Here is a 20276-nt window from a genome sequence, read left to right on the forward strand (position 1 = left end):
CTCCTGAGATACAGGATACAGGTAGGAAGTTACTGCTGTACCTGCGTTCGACACAACACGTGACGTGACACTCGCTTTGGTCAGCTAGTTTTCCATGCACTGAAATCAGAATGAAATATTAACTCTGCATCGTAAAGAGATTCATTTTGGATGTGCAACGTTGCTACGACTTCCCATTCTGTCTGCCCCACAAATGCGTCAATACAAGCTTCTTCGTTGCCACAATATGAACCCGTTGTAATGGCGACATTCAAATGAGGAACACAGAAAGCTGCCTGGAGTCAGACCCTTGGTCCTTCGAGCTCAGCATGGTGTCTACACTGACTGGCAGCAGCTCTCCAAGGTTTCAGGCTCAGGGGTCTCTCCCAGCCCTACCTGGAGATGCTGCCAGGGGTTGAACCTGGGACCTTCTGCCTGCAAACACTAAGCTGCAGCCCCATCCACAAGGGGAATATTTTACAACAGACAGTGCTGACATACCACAGGGAGGCACTCGTCCAAATGCAAACCAAGGCAGACCCTGCTGAGGAAAGGGGACCATCCATGCTCACTACCACAGGTCCAGCTCTGCTCCCCGAGACCAGCTCCCCTCCCCTCCAAGTCACGGACAGCATGCCCTCATTGAACTACATTGTAAATGCCTGGAGAAACCACACACCTTTTTATCTCCAGGATCAGCCCCGGTCAATTGCAGCTGCTTTCAACCTCAGCAGTGTCAATATCAGCCACATCAATGGCTGCCCATGTTAGCCGGCCTCCGCTGGTTGGCCACAGCCGCAAATGGGGTTGTGCTGCTCAGCTGCCATCCCATCTCCCATCTGGCAGGCTTGCACATTTGGGTTTTAGAAGAGGCTGCAGCCACACACTCCAGACTGGCAGGGATGCAGGTACCGCGTCCTACTCGTGAGAAGTCCACATGTACAGCTTTGCGGGGAGGCGGCCGGCAGACACAGCACCTGCATTTACGGAGAGCATTTTGCGAGGGAAAGGGCTCTGCCCGCCTTCAGCTGAAGCAGTGGTTTATATCAGCGGGGAAAGGCTGGACTAACATGTGTTAGCCAGCGTGGTGTCGTGGCTAGAGTGCTGGACTAGGACTGGGGAGACCCGGGTTCAAATCCCCCTTCAGCCATGAGACTTGCTGGGTGACTCTGGGCCAGTCCCTTCTCTCTCAGCCTAACCTACTTCACAGGGTTGTTGTGAGAAGAAACTTAAGCATTTAGTACACCGCTCTGGGCTCCTTGGAGGAAGAGCGGGACATAAAATGTAATAACAACAAGCAGAAGGTTCCCAGTTTGAATCCCAACACCTATATTGGGCAGCAGCAATACAGAAAGATGCTGGAAGGCATCATCTCATACTGCACAGGAAGAGGCCATGGTCAACCCCTCCTGCATTCTACCAAAGACAACCACGGGGCTCTGTGGGCGCCAGGAGTCAAAATCGACTTGACGGCACACTTTACCTTCACCTGTCAGCAAATAAGTTCTCAAAGCAGCATACACAGAAAAAGGGGAACAAGAGGGTTCCCTGTCCCCAAGGGGCTCACCATCTGCACAATGGTAGGAGGTCCCGGGTTCAATAACTGGCAGCATCTCCAGGAAGGGCTGGCCAGAAACCTTGGAGAGCTGCTGCCAGTCAGTGTAGACAATACTGAGCCAGATGGACCGATGGTCTGACTCAGTATAAGGCAGCTTCCTAGGTTGCTATGTAACTGTACCCACACAGAGTTCTCTCCCTGTAGTGGGGAGACCTGCCTCCTCAGGAGCTGAGAGTACTAAACACATACCGTTGTGTACACACAGGCAGTGTGCAGACATCAACCGAACACAAGAGATCGAACTCTAGAGCCTTGCTGGATTCAGTGCTATGTAATCCAGCATCCTGTTTCCCACTGTGGCCCACAAGATGCCTCTGGGAAACCCTCCTGCAGGAGGTGAAGGCATGCCCCCTCTTCTGCCATTGCTCTCTTGTCCTTGGTTTTCAAAGATAGACTGCCCCTGGTCCTGGAGGTACAATATAGCCATCAAAACAAGCAGTCACTGATAGACTTGGAGGTGGAGCCTTCACCCCCACCATGACCTTGCTTCCTGGACATGATGTGAGGAAAGGGGCTGATAACACACCTGTCCAAAACTTAGATTTAAAAGGTTGAAAATGATCACCTATGCATGCTTGCCCAGAAATATGTTCCAGTGAAGCTTAGTAGAGCTTACTCCCAAGTAAAGGTACATAAGTAAAGTAAAGTGTGCCGTCAAGTCGATTTTGACTCCTGGCACCCACAGAGCCCTGTGGTTGTCTTTGGTAGAATGCAGGAAGGGTTGACCATGGCCATCTCCCGTGCAGTATGAGATGATGCCTTTCAGCATCTTCCTATATTGCTGCTGCCCAATATAGGAGTTTCCCATATTCTGGGAAACACACCAGCAGGGATTCAAACTGGCAATCTTCTGCTTCTTAGTCAAGCATTTCCCTGCTGCACCACTTAAAGTTACTTAAAAGTACATACGACTTAGAAAACTGCCGGGTCACAACTGGATTCTTTGTAACCACGTTCTTGGGCTGGATTTTTCAAATCATGGCATTTTTGTCCAGATAATTCTTGGGTTAGAGAAGCTGAATTTTAGATTCTAAACTTTAGCGTCCAAGCCCAAATAATGAACATTATAGAACTCTAAGGCTTTGTCACAAGATATTCTGCAATGCTGCTCAACTTGAAAGACCAGAACGCATTGGAAGGGTTATGTTTCACCTCATCTCAGCTGCAAAAAATGAACCAGCATTTAATGGCAGCACCTGCGTTCATCCAGAGATCTGCTGTGCTTTCCCTCTAAACAGAAATCCAACGTTATTTCTGGAACGTTTTCCCACCTCCCTCCCTCTGCCTGACAGGCGTGGAACTTTTCTTGTCCAACACACACACTCACACACTATCACCCTATGCAGAGTAGTTTTATTTCCCTGATTTAAACAAAAGTTGAAAAGGGGGATGAATGAATGAGATGTCTTGATTCCTTTAACATTAGTCAGACCTCATTCAAACAAATGCACACTTCCATTCCCAGAACTCAAGTTGTTAAATAAGCATAATTAAGCCATTGTTATTCTAAAATCCAAGCACCTGTTTCCCATTTCTGCCAAGCTTTGTAATGGTATTGTTATCAAGGCTTCACTTGGGCCAGCATCCAGTCCCAGAGCCCAACTGTGACTGCCAGGACTCAGACCTGAAAGACGTAAAGCAATCAGCACTAGTGCCTCTGAGCATGTGCAGAGTGCATGCAACTCTCTCCTGGGCAACCCCTGCCCACTCACACCCATCTGGAATCAAAGGCCAATCAGCTAAAAATCAACCTTTGATTGCCAAAGGTCACTGATGTGTTTACAACCGATTATTAGAAGAAAGTGGTTTCTATAGGTGTAGTTCAGAAGTGGGGAGCGGTTATGGCCCAGCCCACCTCCCACCCTAAGCACTTCACACTTCCTGTAGTGGACAGGGGAGGAACCCCCCTTTTGCTATCCCTGGTGGCGTCCTTCCATCCTTATCCAGACACTTTCTGTGTAGACCGTGGACAGTGGTGGGAAGAGCAAGACCCCCCCAGCACAGGATGCGGCACCTGTTGGAAGGCCCTCCTGCTCTCCGTTTGCACCTCTAAGGGCAGATTGCAGAGTACACAGGGGATGTCTGAGGAGCAACCCCTCTGTTAAGTTATTTGGGGGGGGGGAGAGGAAAGACACTCCTGGGGGGAGATAAATACACTTTGAGGATTGGTGATACTTAGGGTTAGGTTTGGCAGGGAGGAGTTCGGTCAAATGAGAGGGGGAACTTCTCAAGTACTTGGATCTGCACCCCCTCCTAGGACTAAGGGGTCCTTGGTGCCATTCTGGGATACTTTTCAAAGCTCAAAAAAAGGTGGAGTTGACCCTCTGTCTGAACATGCAAGAGAGACGATGGAGCGACCAAAGGCTAGAAAAGGGAGTATTTCCAAACTTAGCTGAACACCACTCCCTGACTCAAATCAAATATATATGTTGAACTTTCAAAAACGAGGGAGAAAAAATTGAACTGAACAATGGCCAAATTATATTTGTGGTAGATGATTAACAGCTTAGCCTACTTGCTGGTTGACCCAGCTGTCCTGGATATCGACTGTAGCCCCCATGGGGAGCGGGGGGAAGGGTGAAAACGTAATGTTAAAATTTTGGAAATTTCATTATCTCACTCTGTTCAGCAGCGTGGCAAGATAAGAGAAAAATCCAGCTATCCCAACATGGGGCGGCCTTCCAGAATCCAAGCCAGAATGAGGGGATTAAGGGGGAGCCGGAAATAGGTCTACATGGAGCAAAAGCAAAGCAAAAGAAGATGCCATGGAGAACACACACACACACTCACACATGGGGCCTTTCAAGGGAAGTGAAAGCACAATATGTTTTCCACCACACACTGCTCCTTGCAGGCCTCAAAAGCCTCTCCAGGCTTTGCCATGCCCCCCAAGGACCACCTTTGTCCCCACAAACCTCTGCTGTGGCCCCCCCAAATGAAGCCTGGCCCCCCAAATCCGCCCGGCCCATTGCGAGAGCATCTCTGCACCTGGCCGGTGGCGTGGGAGAAGGCTAGAGGCCATTGTCTTCTTCTCAGAGGAAAATACTGACCATCTTCAGGGGGATCTGCCCTGTTTGTGGAGAGAGAGCTAAGAGGTGGAAAATATCCCCCCAGCTGGGGTCCCAGGCAGGCAGGGACAGCACCTTTTATTCCCCAAGACCCTCTGCTAGATAGAGATGTGCTGGGAACCACTGAAAGGTTGTCCATTTTGTGGAGCCTTTGAATATTCAAATTGAAAGTATCGCGCAATCATTGATCGTCAAATCATTGGATTCTAGAGGTTTTAAATACTTGGCTTCTGGGGAGAAAAATTCAAACTTATATCCACAGGTATAAAACATTAATATTGTTTGCCTACCACTCGGGATCTGCACAATGGATTTGGGGTTTTCTGAAAAGGTTAAAAATCTTGTTTTTTTTGCGTGTGTCCCTCTTGCATTAGGAAGCCAAGCAGAGGACTCCTTTGCTGCTCAAGCCATCCCTCAGGGGCCCAGAGTTTCTCCTTCTTTCCTGCAAAATGTCAGGTAAGTTGGATTTCACTCTCTTTCTCTTCTTGGGTTTGTTGTTGTTGTTGTTTTTGGTGGGGGGGTAATAGTGGCAGCGGCTTCATTTTCTTCCCTGGACTTTTGGAGAGTTTGCCTTCAAGTTTAAAAAAAAAAAAAAAGAGGGCGGGAGGAGAGAGTGCCAGGAAGGGAAAAGGAAGTCAAGGATTCCAAGCTGCAGAGAGCAATGAAATCAAGGTTTTCTCGGCGCCCGCACGTTAGAACGAACCCAATGCAAACTCATATACATAAAGCATACACACACACACACCCCCAACGCCATAGTGCCAGGGCTATAGGGGGAAGCCGCTCTCCAGCTGGGAAGGCGCTGGAATGCGGCTGCTCCGACCTTGCCCGTGAACGACGCAGCCCGCCCGCCTTGCAAAGCACACACTCGCCGCGCAGGCTGCTGCTGCTGCCCATTTTGCACCTCGAGAGCGAGGCTTCGGCATCCCGCGGCCCCCCAGGAGGAAGCAGGGGCTGCTGCGGACCTCAGCGGGAAAGGGATCGCTCCCCTCCACCACCACCTCCCAACCCGGGTGCAATTCAAGACTCCAGCCTGCCCGTGATTAGCTGTGGATTTTAATATGCAAGGGACGGCCAGACCGCCCAGTCCCCAAGCGGGCCTTAAGCAGCCAGCGAAGCCCCCCCCCCCGGAGGAAATGGAGAGGCGAAATGAATGTAAAGAAGCCCCTTACGCGGGGCGGGGGAGAGGAGGAGGGGGACTGGATTTTAAAAAGCAGCGCTCCCTCCCTAAATCCAGATCTCCTTGTAAACGGAGCGGGCGCTGAACTCCTCCGGCGCTATCCCCTTTGTGTCCAGCTGTGGCGCTGCCGCGCAACAGGCGCAGACCGAGTTTACCTTCAGTCGCCTTCCTCCGCGCAGTTTACGCGATCTGCGTAGGGCTGGGATTTATTGGGGAGCCTGTTACTGAGGGGAGTTGGGGAGACATGCAGGTTGGATGCCATTAGACTCGACAGGAGTGGGTATCTATGGGGTGCAAAAAGCTGTGTGTGGGGGGAGGGATAACTGCAGGAAAGAGGCGGACACTTGCAAATAAACGTAGCTAGGATCGAGTCAAGCCTCATTGGGTTCAAGTAGCCTTCCCCACAGGTAGGGCTGCAGTTTTAAAGTTAACCAGACTAAAGTCTGCAGCCCTCTCTAATCCTGAGCGCCTTTGCTGGAGACCCGCAGCCCGATCCGAACCACGTTTACTCGGAAGTAAGCTCCTTGGCACTTCCAGGAAGCACGCATTGGTTTCTGCAGCCGCAACCTTATCCAATGCTATGGAACACAACGCGAGCCTTACTTCCGACTAAACGCGGCTCGGATCGGGCTCCGATCTTATGGCAGGGAGCAAGCAAGTCCCCCTGAAGCCCATAGGGGCGAGTGAGACTGGCTGCCAGAGGTGTTTGCGCTGGGCAGCTTTTTTGGAGAGGCTGCTGCCTTGCCCAGAATCGGGACCCAATTCCGGCCCGCCCGCCACACCTTCCCCATCCCCACCACGTGCACGCAGGTCTCCGTCGGAGGAGGGGGCTGGATCGAAGCCGAAGAGCGCGGCGCTGCTGTAACCTCGGAGGGCGCGGAGGCGTCGCCATAAGGGAGCTCTTTTTACGCACGGAGATGGAGCGTCGCGGTGGGAACGGGAGGCGCGGTTGAGGGGCGGGAGCGGAGAGGAGAAGCCCCCGGGCAGGGCATCCTCCCTCCGGAGGCGACGATCGGGACACCCGGGACCGGGCTCTGGATAACGGCCGGCGCTGGGCTGGCTGGTCCCGACGCGGCGTCTCTGCCGGCGGGGCGCTGCACGCAACGCGGCGTGGAGCTCCCTTCTTCCTCCGGAGCCGCGCCGAGAACGTGGCCGGCTTCCTTGCGGCGGCCTCCGGCTCGCTCCGCTGCTCGTGCCCGGGCTGGCGGCCAGTGGCGGGGCTGCCGGACAAGCAATGCGCAATGCGCGTCGAGCCGACAGGCCCCCCCGGCTTCGCCGCCGTAACCCTGCCCTGGGACGGCTGGGAGCGGGCTCCGTTTTGCAACTAAGCGACCCGGGCGGGGTCCAGGGCCGAAAGCCTTAGCCCTGCGAGCGATTCCTCGAGAGTAAGGCCCCTCGGACTCCGTGGATGTGGAGAGAAAAGGGGCTGGGGACCGTCCAGCTGCATCCAGCTCTGCGTCCCAGACCCCTTGCTGGGGCGGGGGAGTGTACATAGTGGGGGAAACCAGGGACATTGGGGATCAGATGGAACGTTCTTCCCAGCCCCCACCGCCCCCGAAGAGAAACCCAGGTACAGGGGAGCATCGCCTCCCTTCTGAGCCCCGCCCCGCGAGGCCGCTGGTGGACCCTTCCCCTCCTCCCCAGCCACAAGATGTTCCACAGGGTGTCGCCCCCACTCCCAGAGGGGCTGTGGATTCGCCCACAGAGCAGGTTTCGAACTGCAGCCCTCAGAGGGAATAAGGACCCTCCTGGTTTCTACATTAACTTGCCCCAGACTTGGGAGCCTCTTTAGGCGGAGAGAATACGGGAGATGGATTGCAAAGCGACATTTGCCAGGGCTCCTTGGAGGAAGTTGCTACGGTCACTTTCCAATGCAGAGAACAGAGGGGAGCCTCGCACCTCCAGTTCCTGCTGGGGCGGGATTGGGTGAGGGGGGGGCGGACAGGTGCAGAACAACAGTGGAACGCGAACACAGCTCCAGGAAGAAGGAAAATCCAGCCACACACACTAGAGCTCCTCTCGAATTGGGGGGGGGGATTGAATCATCTTCAGTCTTTGAGTGACAATTATTCACCCACATCCATTCTGTACAACAGATGTCTCGGAAGCAAATTACGCATCACAGTGTACACTGGGCTGGGTTTGGGGGCCAATGACTCAGGCAACCGTCTGGGCACCCAGTCATTCAAGTTTTTCTCAAGAGGCTGACATAAGATCAGGCCCATCCAGCCCAGCATCCCGTTTCCCACAGTGGCCAGCCAGATGCCTCTGGGAAGCCCACAGGCAGGAGATGAGGAGGGCCTGCCCCCCTCTCCTGCCGTCAGCCTGCTGCAGCTGGCATTCCAAGCTTCTATCCAATTAGATATAAATATCCAATAAGATGAGATTTTTTGAAAAAAAATGCTTTTTATTTGCTTATAATGTGGCATGCATACATATAGAATGACAAGTCCACAGGTGCACACATGTATGGTCTTCTGTGACAAAGATGTGCCTGCAGATGGTGCACCAAAGTCTTAAAAGTGGGGTACAAATGCAGTCCAAAACAAACTCTAAAGAAACTGAGGACATGGACAAGCAGAGCTGTGTGTCCCTGGTGTCCTTTGGGGGGTTTATGGCAGAGCTGCACCACTTCCCCCACCCCCACAACTGCAGCTTCCATCATCCCTGATGACTGACCATTGTGGCTGGGGATGATGGGAGCAGTAGTGTCCAGCAACAGCTGCAGGGCCAGGTTGTGCAGCCGTGGCCCACGCAGCCACGTGGCAAAGCAGTCCTCTTTCCTTCCAAGTTGTGAGAATCTGGCCACTCCCCATTTCCCTGGACCAGGTGCTAAGTTTCTCCGTGGCACTCCGCAGGGTGATCAGTCAATCATCTTTATTAAGGTCCTAGACCAGCATAAAACTATACAAACGGGTGTACGGTGTAATGATATAAAAGCAATAGCAATCTATAAAACTAGCAAATAAACCACAGTAGCGTTGTGAAATCTACTATAAGACCTAGATAATGCGGCTGTCAACCTGCGTCATCGTTAAAATCTAATCTAACCAGATACAAAACTATGTAATTATTCAAGCTGATTATAAGAGAGTGTGTTAAAATGATACTGTATTAAAATTATGCAAATTATAATAAAAGCTGATTATAAATGAGTTAAAAGGATAAAAGCACAAAGCACGAGCTTCTATACTATGAGTCTAAACTATAAAAACTGAAGACTGAATAGTAAGAGAATTCATGGTTGCATTTGAATGGAAGACTACATGCGAGCACTGTAAGACATTCCCTTTAAGGATGGGGCTGCTCTGGGAAGGTTCCAAGTTCCCTCCCTGGCAGCATCTCCAAGAGAGGGCTGAGAGAGATTCCTGCCTGCAACCTTGGAGAAGCCGCTGCCAGCCTGGGTAGACAAGACTGAGCTAGATGCACCAAGGGTCTGACTCAGTATAGGGCAGCTTCCTTTCTTTTGGCCTGCTGGAAAGGTATATAAACACACCAGACTGCTTGGTACCCAAACCCAATCGGATACCCGCCTGCCCTGAGTAAAGTGGGGCCTGCCTTTTGAAAGGGACCTTCCTCAACTCAAGTATTTTGGCTGAGAACTCCTATGACTTCTAGAATGACTTCTGTTCTCCTGAACGCCACTTCCATTTGCAGCGATCAAAAAGACGAGGCTAATGGAGCCACTGGGAGGGGTACTTTAGGAGCTTTGCTGCTGGGAGCCACACAGCTTCCATTGTAGCACGTGATCAGCAAAAGCCCGCTTTTTGCCGATCGTGAGAATCTCCTCAATGAGGTCATTCACACAATCAAAAACTGTGTTCTACTCAGGTTTGGGAGCTGTGTGTGTTCCCTGTTTTCGGTTGTGTGGAAGCAAGGTAAGAGGTAAACCTGGGTCGAAGTGACTGTGTGGAAGCAAGGTAGGAGGCAAACTGGATAGCTTTTCCTCCTACCTTGCTTCCACTCAGTCACTTCTACTCAGGTTTCCTCCTACCTTGTTTCCACACAACCGAAAACTGGGAGCACACACAGCTCCCAAACCTGGGTAGAACACAGTTTTTGATTGTGTGAATGGCGTCAATGTCTCCTGGGTCATAGCCAGTCTCTGGAAATGACCAGAAGATCCTGAGTTCCCAAACAGTATCCTCGCCATCCCTAACATCAGTTCAGATAATGAGCACCCCTTACTATTTCTTTGGCCAATCAGTTTAGGTATCCACCTGATTCATGGACGAAGCCTCAGAACAAGGAACAACCTTTATTTAACAAATGTTTGGCCTTTTCATTATTAGGAAGTGCTTACAAGCCTTTCATTTGCATCATCTGGTAGAAATGATGTCGGTATACAATGCTTTCACTCATTAGACTCAATGAGCAATCAGTGATTGCCCCTGTATTAAAATATTCCTAAATGACCCATGACTGCTTGGTTGGTGTCTGCACTTAACAGCTGTAGGAAGGAAGGACTGTGATCATTTAAGGTTGCAGTCCTATGCACAGATCCCCGGGAGGGAGTAACAATAGAAGCGAATGGGGCTTACTTCCGTGTGGACATGGATGCTAAAATACCCGTGACTAACTGCTCAGACTGGCTTGGAAGAAAGCCCCATGCAGAGCAATGGGCCAAGGGAATAAAGACAAGATGGCAGGCAGCCCAAGAATAATGCCAGCTGTTTTAGAGGATTTGCCTCCATTCACTTTGTTGTTATACCCAGCATAAGCCCAACTGTACACTCCGTTCCTTTCCCCACTCAGTCTGCAAAAGTCCTGTTTTTCATTCCTTCCTCGCAGGAAAACCAAAGATCTATCAAGGAGTCCGGGTCAAGATCACGGTGAAAGAGCTTCTGCAGCAGAGGAGAGCAAAACAGGCAGTAAATTCCTCTCTCTGTCTTTCAGGTTTCTGCAGGGGTGTCGTTATAACTGAGCGGGAGAGGGGGCAAGTGGAGAGGGGGGCTTGCCCTTCACTCTCCAGCTCCCACCTCTCTGAAGAAGAAGGGGTGTGGTGTGTGTGTCTGTGTAGAGGCCCGTTTTATCTTTTTGTCCCAGGGACCGTTCTAACCTCGCTACGCCCCTGGGCTTGTGGATATTCCCAGTGGTTTTCAGTGAAATCAATTTGGACTTGTTGCCTTCCGTAGATGCCAAAACTTAGGCACCAATGCCACATGCATGTGCGGACCAGGCCTTGCCAAATGCACAGACTGACACTGGGCTAGGAAGGCGCTGCCTGTGGAGTGATATCTGCAAGTGTGGCCGCCCGTCCACGGTCACACCACTGGATGGTGGCAGCCCTCAAGGGATGAACCGGCCCACAAACTCATGCCGGAGAAACAAGCACACTGTCAACCCAGTGGTGGGTCAGGTGGCCTTTAAGATTGCACCAAACTGCAGCAAGGAGTGGGGAGGGGACCACCTAGCCTGCTCCCAAGCAGGGGCATTCATGGGAGATGAGAAAGGGTTAACTCAGCAGCACAACCAGCTTGCTTGGCTGGCCTTAGCTATTTGCATAGAGAAGCAGACGGCCAGGGCGGCTTCCTGGTTCACAGCGCTGGTGGGGTTTGTTTTGTTTCCCCCCTCCTCCCCAGATTTAAGTCAGTCCCACCTGTTGTCCCTTGGAACAGCAGCCTGTAGAAGGACCTGGGTAGTCAAGCCACCTGCAATCACAAATAAGAGATTTGGAGGGGCCGGGGGAGGGGCACCAGTGCCTGGAGGACAGAAACAACACCTGGGAATATAGCAAGCTGCCTTCTACTGAGTCAGAGGGCCACTACTGTCAGCTCTGACTGGCAGCAGCTCTGCTCTGCACCATTGCCCGCTCTGACTGGCAGCAGCAGGGCGCTATCCAGATTACACCCTACCACAGGGTCACTACGGATCTGCTAAGTGGGCTTCCATACTTCCTGTGCTGGGACACCGCAGTCCCTGCGCTGACCGTGAGGTGCCATTCACATTTCCGATGCCTTCTTTCGGATTTTATCTTTGCGAGACCGTGCTACAACGTTGCAGGGCCGTTGCAGTAAAAGAGCTGGATTTTCCTATTGCAGGAGTTTGAGATTCTGGGGGTCGTTTTCCATACGGCCCTGCCAAGCCGAAGCATCTCACCCCACTGCAGCATGCAGTCTGGAAAGCGCCCAACTCTGCTCTGCAGAGGAGAGGGAGGAGGCACTCCCAGCTCGACCTGGGAATCTACCTGGGACCTGTGTGCCAAGCTGGGCATGCAGCTTATTGCTTTATACCAAGACAGTCTCTTGGCCCATCAAGCTCAGTCTTGTCTACACTGACTGGCAGCAGCAGTCTAAGGATCAAGGCAGGGGTCTCTCCTAGCCTGGGATGCTGCCAGGATTGAACCTGGGACCTGCATGCAAACAGATGCTCTGCCACTCAGCTATGGCTTCACCCCCGAAGCAAAAACAATCTAGTTAGATTTCTAGCACCAAACTGCTTTCTTGTCCAACAGCTTGAGCAAGCCTGTGCATCTTTACTCAGAAGTAACTCCCGTTGTGTTTAGCGGGGCTTACTTCAGGTTAGGGTGCCCAGGATTGCAAGTTGTTGGGCTTCAGAAATAGAACTCAGTCAGGAAAGCCATGCTGCTGGTCCCATGGCAGGGCCCGAGAGCACAAGAGAGTGTCTGTTTTAAGGGCCAATGAATGTTCTCCACACTAGAAGAGCATGGCCTTTTCAACTGGACAGGATCCTTCTTCAGATGTAGGTGTTCAAAGCCAATATTTTCAAAACAACAACAACAAATATTTATATAATGCTTTTCAACAAGAGTTTCCAAAGCAGTTTACATAGAGAAATAATAAAATAAATAAGATGGATCCCTGTCCCCAAAGGGCTCACAATCTTAAAAGCAACATCAGACACCAGCAACAGTCACTGGAGGTACTGAGCTGGAGGTGGATAGGGCCAGTTACTCTCCTCCTGCCAAATAAATAGAATCACCATGTTAAAAAGGTGCCTCTTTGGCCAGTTAGCAGGGATAAAGGCAGAGATAACAAGAATTAAAACAAAACAAAACAACCCAGAGGAATTTGTAGAGATAAAGACTGGGCTTAGGTTTCCCCCACCCTTTCCTGCATGAGCAAATGTACATCGTTCAAATGTGCAAGCTTCAAATGTACATTGTTACTTTTTGCATAAATCAGCACCAAGACCCAAGCAGAAATCAAGACTTTATTCATGCAATCAGATTTGCAAATGCATCCCCACCACCACCACCACACACACCTCTTCCCCTCGAGGAGCTGTTTCTCATTCTGCCTCAGCAGGGTAACTATTTCACTTTTCTTTCAAATGCCGATTTCCTTTCAAATGCACTCTCCCTGTGCATTAGTCCCTCCATTTGTGCTTTGCAGGGGGAACAGAGGGGCCCTGTGTGTTTACTTCACAAAGGTCCCTCCAGCCAAGATCAGGGCCAGAGCAGTTACTCCACTTCCTGGAACAGTCTGCATTACCTCTTTAGCTCAGGTCCCCTAGGAAACTCCTGGTTCCTTAGGAACCTGATTGAAACTAGCAAATTACCTTTACAGGAGTGTGAGCCCTACAATGGTTGGGGAAAGGTGCATCTTGGTGGCTTGGAACGTGGGGTGAGGTCCTAGTTCAGCATGCAGCCGAATGCCCCAAGTTCAACCCCTGTCTCCTGTGGATGGCAGCAACTCTAGACTTCTGGAGTTTGACCTACTTGCAGCTTCTCTGCCTGCACAGAAAGAGCTGTTGGAAAGCTGAGCGGGTGGGGAACAAGGAAAAGAAAGCTGTAAATTCCAGACAAACGCTGTGCAAAGAGTTGCTGCTAGTAGGGTTGCCAACATTTCATTGCCAGAATGAGGGACACAAGTTGGGGGGGGGCGGGCTGGGAGGTGTATGAAGCGGTAATCAAGAGGCTGAGTATCACTGACATACATGCAGTTGAATGATGTGCTATTGAACAAATGAGGGGCAAATGCTGTCCCTATAGGGACCAACATTTCATCCCTGAAATGAGGGACAGTTGGCAACCCTAGCTCCTAGTGAGGCTTGACCTCCCCATTACCTTTTCATCTTTCCTGATCTCCAGGTGTCTTTACACTCAGAGAAATGGAGGCATGTGGAAATATGCTTTAAACAACCACCACCACCACCACAAAATGGCAAGCCCATTAATCCGTGTGGCAGGCTGCAGCCACCGCACAGTGACATTCTTCCTGTTGTCAGGAATTTCCTGTGTCAACAGCACCAGCACAGCTCAGGAGAGAGCAGGCATCTGGTGGATCCCACAGAGCATTCGTAGTGGGAACGGCCACAGCATACCCAGATCACAGCAGAACTGGGTTTTCCCCGCCTCCCTAACTGGCCCACAAATGTTGCTCTTGCGTGCAGTAAACTCCATGCAGTAAAACTTTTCATGGTCAGAAATACTGGACTTACCTCCACTGTATAAGGGGATGAAGAGAGAGAAAGGGGGGAAAGGGGGCAAGGAATCCTCCTGCCTTTTTGGGGGGCTTTTTTTGGTGAACGGAGCAAAACACCCAACTTGGCTTAGCTTTGTTCCTTCTGTTCTCAGGTTTCCGGAGAAGGCAGTGGCAGCTGTATCCAGTTCACGGAATCCTTTCCCCCGCCCTGTGCAGGTGGGTACAAAAACAATCTCTCTTTCCAGCCCTGCCAGTCGCCCAACAACACGCTTCTTCCAAGACTTCCTAAATTCCTTCCTAGAGGCTGCATCTTGAATCTAGGCTCCGGAGTCGGCTGGAGGCATTTAATTAGGGATCGAGCCAATCCGCACTGTGGAAAGAGCCTGCTAAATGCAGATGAGGATGGAGGGGGGGCCTTGGGGGTGGCTTTTTCTGAGCCTATCCAGCTCAGTTTGACTCTAGCCTTTATCAGCTTCCTCTTTTGCCCCAGAAAGATCAATCAGAAGGAAATAACAGACCACACTGGAGAAGCGTTCCCCCCATCCGTGACCTGCCACTCTCTCTCGCCAGATGGGAATTTGGAGATCAAATTATCAATAAGTTTCCTGCTCATCAATCATTTCCCCACAGCCCAAGTTTGCACCTTTCCCACCCCTTTTCTTTTCCTTCCTTCCTGTAAATCCAGAGAAGGTTGACCTTTCTTCTTAGCCTACCTCAGTTCCTTCCGGGTGTACAGAGTTATCCAAGAACTAAAAAGGTTTAAGGCACAGGAATTGGGCCTGTTTCTAGTCCTTTGTCCCTTAGGTGTTGGTAGCTGAGTGATCAAGAGAAATTAAAACTTTTTTTTAAAAAAAAAGCAAACTTCCTTTGCAAGGAGGGTTTCCCTGGCAAATATATTCATCCTGTGGATGAGGAAATGCTCAGATAATCAACACAAGTCAGAAGGTGAGTTTGCATATGTTAATACAGAAATATGAGACTCTCAGAGCCTTCTTGACTTTAGGCTGCTCAAAAGAGAGTCTGATTTTGGGTGAAAGCTTTTTAAAACAATAATATCAAATGATCACATTTGTCCAGGAACCCACAGACACAGCCATATGCTTTATAAGTGAGAAAAATCTTGTAGAACTAAGTGGGTACATACTCAGTTGCAAGATGGACATTTGGGGCTAAATGACAATGTAGCAGAAATGAAACTGAATTTTGGGTTCCAAGCCACAGAAAAATGTTGTTGGATCCAGCCTGTTTTGCTAATGCTTGGGGTGCTAAAATCCTGATAATTTTGTTTGTTCATTTATTTAAAGTAGAATCCAATGTACAGGAGCCCTGATAATCCAAAACACCTTATTTAGTCATTTTCTTTTGTAACCCCCATCCACTGAATTCTGTATTACTAGGCTTTGGCCACTGTGGCTGAGGATAAGGAGAGGGGACCAGGGAGAAGCCCCATTCAGACATGACGTTGCAGATGCATACAGATGTCTGTCTGTGTATATGTATGGGCATGCATTCATTTTAAAAGTAAACCTGGGCTCAGAACCCTCAAATGTGGGAAACATACTCCTGTGCATGCAACTGACATAATAACTGTGAATAACTGTGCATGTGTACAGAACTGAGCATGCATACACTGTACACAGATTGTACATGCATTGAGCATGACATGACTAGGCCTGGAGTTGAGTTCAAATCCTTACACAGCCAAGAAGTACTCTGGGTCACCCTGGGCCATCATTCTCACCTAGCCTACTCCACAGGGCTGTTCAGAAGATAAGATGAAGTCTTTGGAAAAAAGAGTAGGCTAGAATTTAAAATAAAATAAAATATTGAAACCTTGGAAGTGTGGCCCAGATCTCTAGGACTACTGGAGCAGTTGTTCTTGATAACGTTTATATCCCAGTTTCAAAACAAAAGACCACAGCAGCTTACAAAAAGGGTTTAAAACAGTAAACATCTTTTAAATAGATGTCAACAAAAGAAAAGCATAAGTAACCATTTAGGACAACAGAATTGACAAGTGTGAAAATTAGGCACAGCAAAGGAACACATTCGGGCAATGGAGTAAAATGCCTTTGGAAATAGGACAGGCTTCATTTCCCACTGACGCAGCCGGAGAGGGAGCCTTCGAAGCTCAAATTCAGCAGCTGAAAAGCCACCACTAAAAAGGCCCCATTTCTCGTGCCTGCCAAATAGATCTCTCTTAATAGCAAACCAAAGCGCAGGGCCTCTATAGAGGATCTTAAAACTCAGGAAGGAATCCATGTGGTGTTTGTATAATATATATTTATGTATTACAATAAGCTCAAAGCATGACACTATCATTTTTTTAAAAAAAAATTAAGCCATCTTTAAAGCCATGGTCCCTTCAACCATCCATGAACCATCTCAGAAAATTAAAAAAATGCACAATCCCTCATTAATTCATTAATGCATTTCCGTATTCGGCTCACCAGCAGATTTGCCTGCCTTCACGTATTGTGGATTTCAGGAAAATGACCGGATGGTGATTTTTGCAAAACAGAGGCGACCCACAGCCTCGCTGACTTGCTTGTATAGGCCCTGTTGCAGTGTGTTTAATGCCAACTCGGCTTGCAGCACACACAGCAGTTAAGCAGGGGACACTTTATTTGCCACCCCCACAACATCTGCCGCTTGAGGAAAGGGCTTAACTTCATAGCTGGTCCAGCTTTGGTCCTAGGCTGTTCTGTCTATCCCATGTCCTCTTTCTCCTTCCTCTCTTAGCGCCGTACATAGAGGCAGAAGCCGTCTCTTCATCGTCTGGCTGTTTGCAACCACAGCAGTTTCAGAACCCCACTTCTTGCGAGGAGATCCCCAGTTCTTTGGAGCACCTTGTGGATTCTTTCCTTCTGACTGAGGTGCCGTTGGAGGCCTCCTTGGGTGCTGCCCAGGACAACACACACTGTTCACCCAACAGCAGCTTCCATCCAGGCCCTGCCTGTCTCAACCAAAGCCTGGTAATTTAGCTTCAGTCTCCGCTAACCTAGACCTGAGAAGGATGGAGTCCCAGGAGGTCTCCAGTCTGGGGAATGCACATCTTATCTGATGTAATACATGACACTGGAATGTATGTGTTGATCCCTAGTTTGACCTTTGGTGCCCAGCTCCCCACTGATACTGGGCTTCACTAGAGCTTCCCACTGAATGGTTGTACCCGTATTTACCCAAATACAAGATGAGTCTGAATTTAAGACGGGCCCCTTTAAAAGCAGAGGTGAGATACAGGTTATACTTCTATTTGCTCAAAAGGAAGAGGACTTGGAATGTAAGATGACTCCCTGATTTCTAGCATCAAAGAACTTGGGGGGGAAACCTAGTTGTGGATTCAGGTAAACACAGTAAGCATGAAATAACTCACAATTAAATGTAGACCTGGTTCACACAATCATTCAGATCTAGACCTATTTAGATTTGTGTCAGTGAGGCTATTCCCACGATCACTGGAAACTGGGCTAAGGGAGCCCAGCCCGGTTTCCAGGGATTGTCGGAACCCCCGAACCCGGTGCTTCCACAGCAGCGAGACCACCTACCCGCCGCTCCCCTTAAACGAGGTTAACGGAGCGAGCGCTCTGTCAACCTTGCTTTTGCAATCATGTGTCAGCCGCGGCTGCAACAGTCGCAGCTGAGACACTCGGGGTGGGGGTGGGGGAGAGGAGGGGAGACCCCAGGAAGACACCGTGCACTCACGCAGGGCCTTCCTGGAGCTCTGGGCGCAGGGGCGCCACACAGCAGTGCTCCCCTTTCCCCGGAGCTCCCGATGAGCTGTGGCCACTTGTCCGGGTGGCCAATCCAGCTGCCCAGCAATGAGCGACTGCTCGTGTGCAGGGAGAACAGGCAAAGCTTGCTCTCTCTGCCAAACCCGCCTCAGCTCCACACGTTGATTGTGTGTAGAGCCTCCGTATCTGACATTAGCATGCCAAGGCAGGCATCTCAGGTCCATCACACAAACTGACATGGGCCTTCTCTGTGTGGGTTCTCCCAATCACGCTAATGTCGGCTACCAGCTTTCAACCTAGATTTGAATGATGGTGTGAAGCAGGCCCACTGAAAAGCCATTGCTTAGCACCAGAAGGCAAAGGCATCTTTCAGAATATAAGAAATCCCTTTGGTGACAGAAAGTTCTGTCTGGTCCAACACCTTGCACGGTTTCATTGAAAACAAAATGAAAGAAACCAATGTATATCATCTCTCAGCCCCATGGACTGAAATTTGCCTTCCTCGTTTAAAATGGTTCTGCACTACTTTGGTTGATTGAAACTTGAGTTGATTAATCTATTGGCTTAACCCGACTGAAGTTTGCAACTTTAATTCTTCCTGAGGTTAAGGAGATGCTCTCTTTTCTCTCCCCTCTTCGTTTCAGACCCCCGCGTCTCCGGATTCTTCGGATCTTTCCTTCGATTATAGCTACTCTCCAGCTCAGCTGCCTTCTTACGTCCCGCTCAGTTATAGCTCTCCTTCTCCTCTGGACACCAAGAGCTGCATGTACCCGTTGCCGGAGGGAAGCCCCTACCAACAACACTCCCATGTACAGTACAGCCACACTCCGTCCACATGTTACTGCACATCTTGCAGCTCCCAGCACTTGGACACTTTCAGAGTCCCCGAGTATTTCCCGTACACAAACATGGACTGCAGCAGGGACTACGCCCCTTCCGTCTCTGCAGCAGACGACTTCTTCCGGAGGGACAGGAGCTGGGATACGTGTTACAGTTAGGGGGGGAATTGCTGCCTCTTGCTGTAGACAAAGGAATCCAGTGGACTGTGGTGGCCATTTTGGTTCCAAAGTACATGGCATGCTAAGCAAGTTTAAAAAAAAAAAGCTCTCTTGTATTGGACTGGCCTGGGTTGGAGTGAGAGGATGCAAGTATTCGGACTTCACAGATTGTTTCATCAGGCAGGAAAAAAAGAGGGAAACATTTCAGAACGGTTTATATTCTTCACTCAAACAAAAATCAAATCCCTGTGCCAGGAAACCCATTCTATACCAAGGACAGCTGGATTTTGTGACCTGCCTAAATTGTGCAAAATTATTCAGTCTCTTGCTGTGCAAAAATTATTCTGCTAGCTGTGGGGAGGAGCAAAGCATTAAGGCCCTGCCCTCTGATGAGTGGGTATCTCATTCAGCAACCCCTCCAGCTTCTGAAATTTTATCACAAAGTGCCCACACACTCTACAAGCATGTCTTTATGACCAGATGGATTACATATTTCCTTTAGGAAGTGGTTAAAGCTAATATTCCTAAGAAGCTGAATTCTTTGACTAACACCACATTCTGCAATGTTTCTGTGTATGCATGGATAGAATGCACTGTGTATGCGGCATACAGGTAGCCTGCATAAAAAGCACACTGCAGTTGTTTGCGTGTTTTACAGACATTTGCAACCTAGCGTGCATGTGTGTACATATGATATACAAGAATGAAAATTTTGTTCCCTTCCACCTGCCAGATGAAGAATTCTGTGAAACTGAAAAGCTTGCACATTCCCACCAGTAAAACATACCTTCCCTGCTTCTTATCTCCCGTGAAAACATGTTGATGCTTGTGCTCATATCTGATCAGCAGGCTCACCTTTGCAAACCTACGACTACCTAAATTCAGCCTTTGCCTTCTTTCTGGTGGTGTTTTCTGTGGGGGTTCCCTTAAGGGTGCTATCAAAAATTTAAAACCACATCACAGCATTTCTTCTGTCATTTTTAACATTTAAGATTTCATTAAACTTCAGCCAAACCACTGTAGACTGGCTTTTTTTCTTTCCTGGAGCAGAGTTACTGATAGTGCTTAGCCATGTGAGACAGCCGTCCATATTTCCTCACTCACGTCCAGCGGCATGCATAGTCTGCACTGAAAACAAACATCAGAGTCCAAGCAACTCTTTCTGATGAGCAGTGCTGAGTGCTGAAGCCCCCTCTGTTTACCATGGGGACATTTGCTCAACCCTCTTCTGAGAGTGCACTGGGAATTACCCCCATATATTTTGAAGCTTACCTCTACTCTGAAAAGAACCAGAAATCTGCTCATTTTACAA

The 20276-nt window shown here is 49.6% G+C and overlaps 1 protein-coding gene across 2 annotated transcripts; it reads left to right on the forward strand.

Moving 5' to 3' along the window:
• Window positions 1-769: 769 nt before the first annotated feature.
• On the forward strand, window positions 770-20004 carry POU2AF3 (POU class 2 homeobox associating factor 3). 2 transcript variants are annotated; one of them, XM_053269679.1, is made up of 6 exons: window positions 770-887; window positions 5040-5121; window positions 10637-10716; window positions 14385-14448; window positions 16975-17207; window positions 18611-20004. In XM_053269679.1, the coding sequence occupies exons 1-6, from the start codon at window positions 882-884 to the stop codon at window positions 18962-18964; spliced, it is 819 nt and encodes a 272-aa protein (XP_053125654.1). In that variant the 5' UTR covers window positions 770-881; the 3' UTR covers window positions 18965-20004. The 2 variants fall into 2 exon arrangements, with proteins under 2 accessions (XP_053125654.1, XP_053125655.1); XM_053269680.1 differs by lacking the exons at window positions 770-887; window positions 5040-5121; window positions 10637-10716 and adding an exon at window positions 13012-13114.
• The last annotated feature ends 272 nt before the right edge of the window (window positions 20005-20276 follow it).

This window comes from Hemicordylus capensis, chromosome 8, assembly GCF_027244095.1.
Source record: "Hemicordylus capensis ecotype Gifberg chromosome 8, rHemCap1.1.pri, whole genome shotgun sequence".
NCBI classification, from domain to species: Eukaryota; Metazoa; Chordata; class Lepidosauria; order Squamata; family Cordylidae; genus Hemicordylus; species Hemicordylus capensis.

Bases quoted from the DNA above. Each gene is read 5' to 3' on its own strand.
- POU2AF3 (XM_053269679.1), top strand. The intron at 5,122-10,636 runs GTAAGTTGGATT...CCTTCCTCGCAG, and splicing joins TCTTTCCTGCAAAATGTCAG to GAAAACCAAAGATCTATCAA. The intron at 10,717-14,384 runs GTAAATTCCTCT...TTCTGTTCTCAG, and splicing joins AGAGGAGAGCAAAACAGGCA to GTTTCCGGAGAAGGCAGTGG.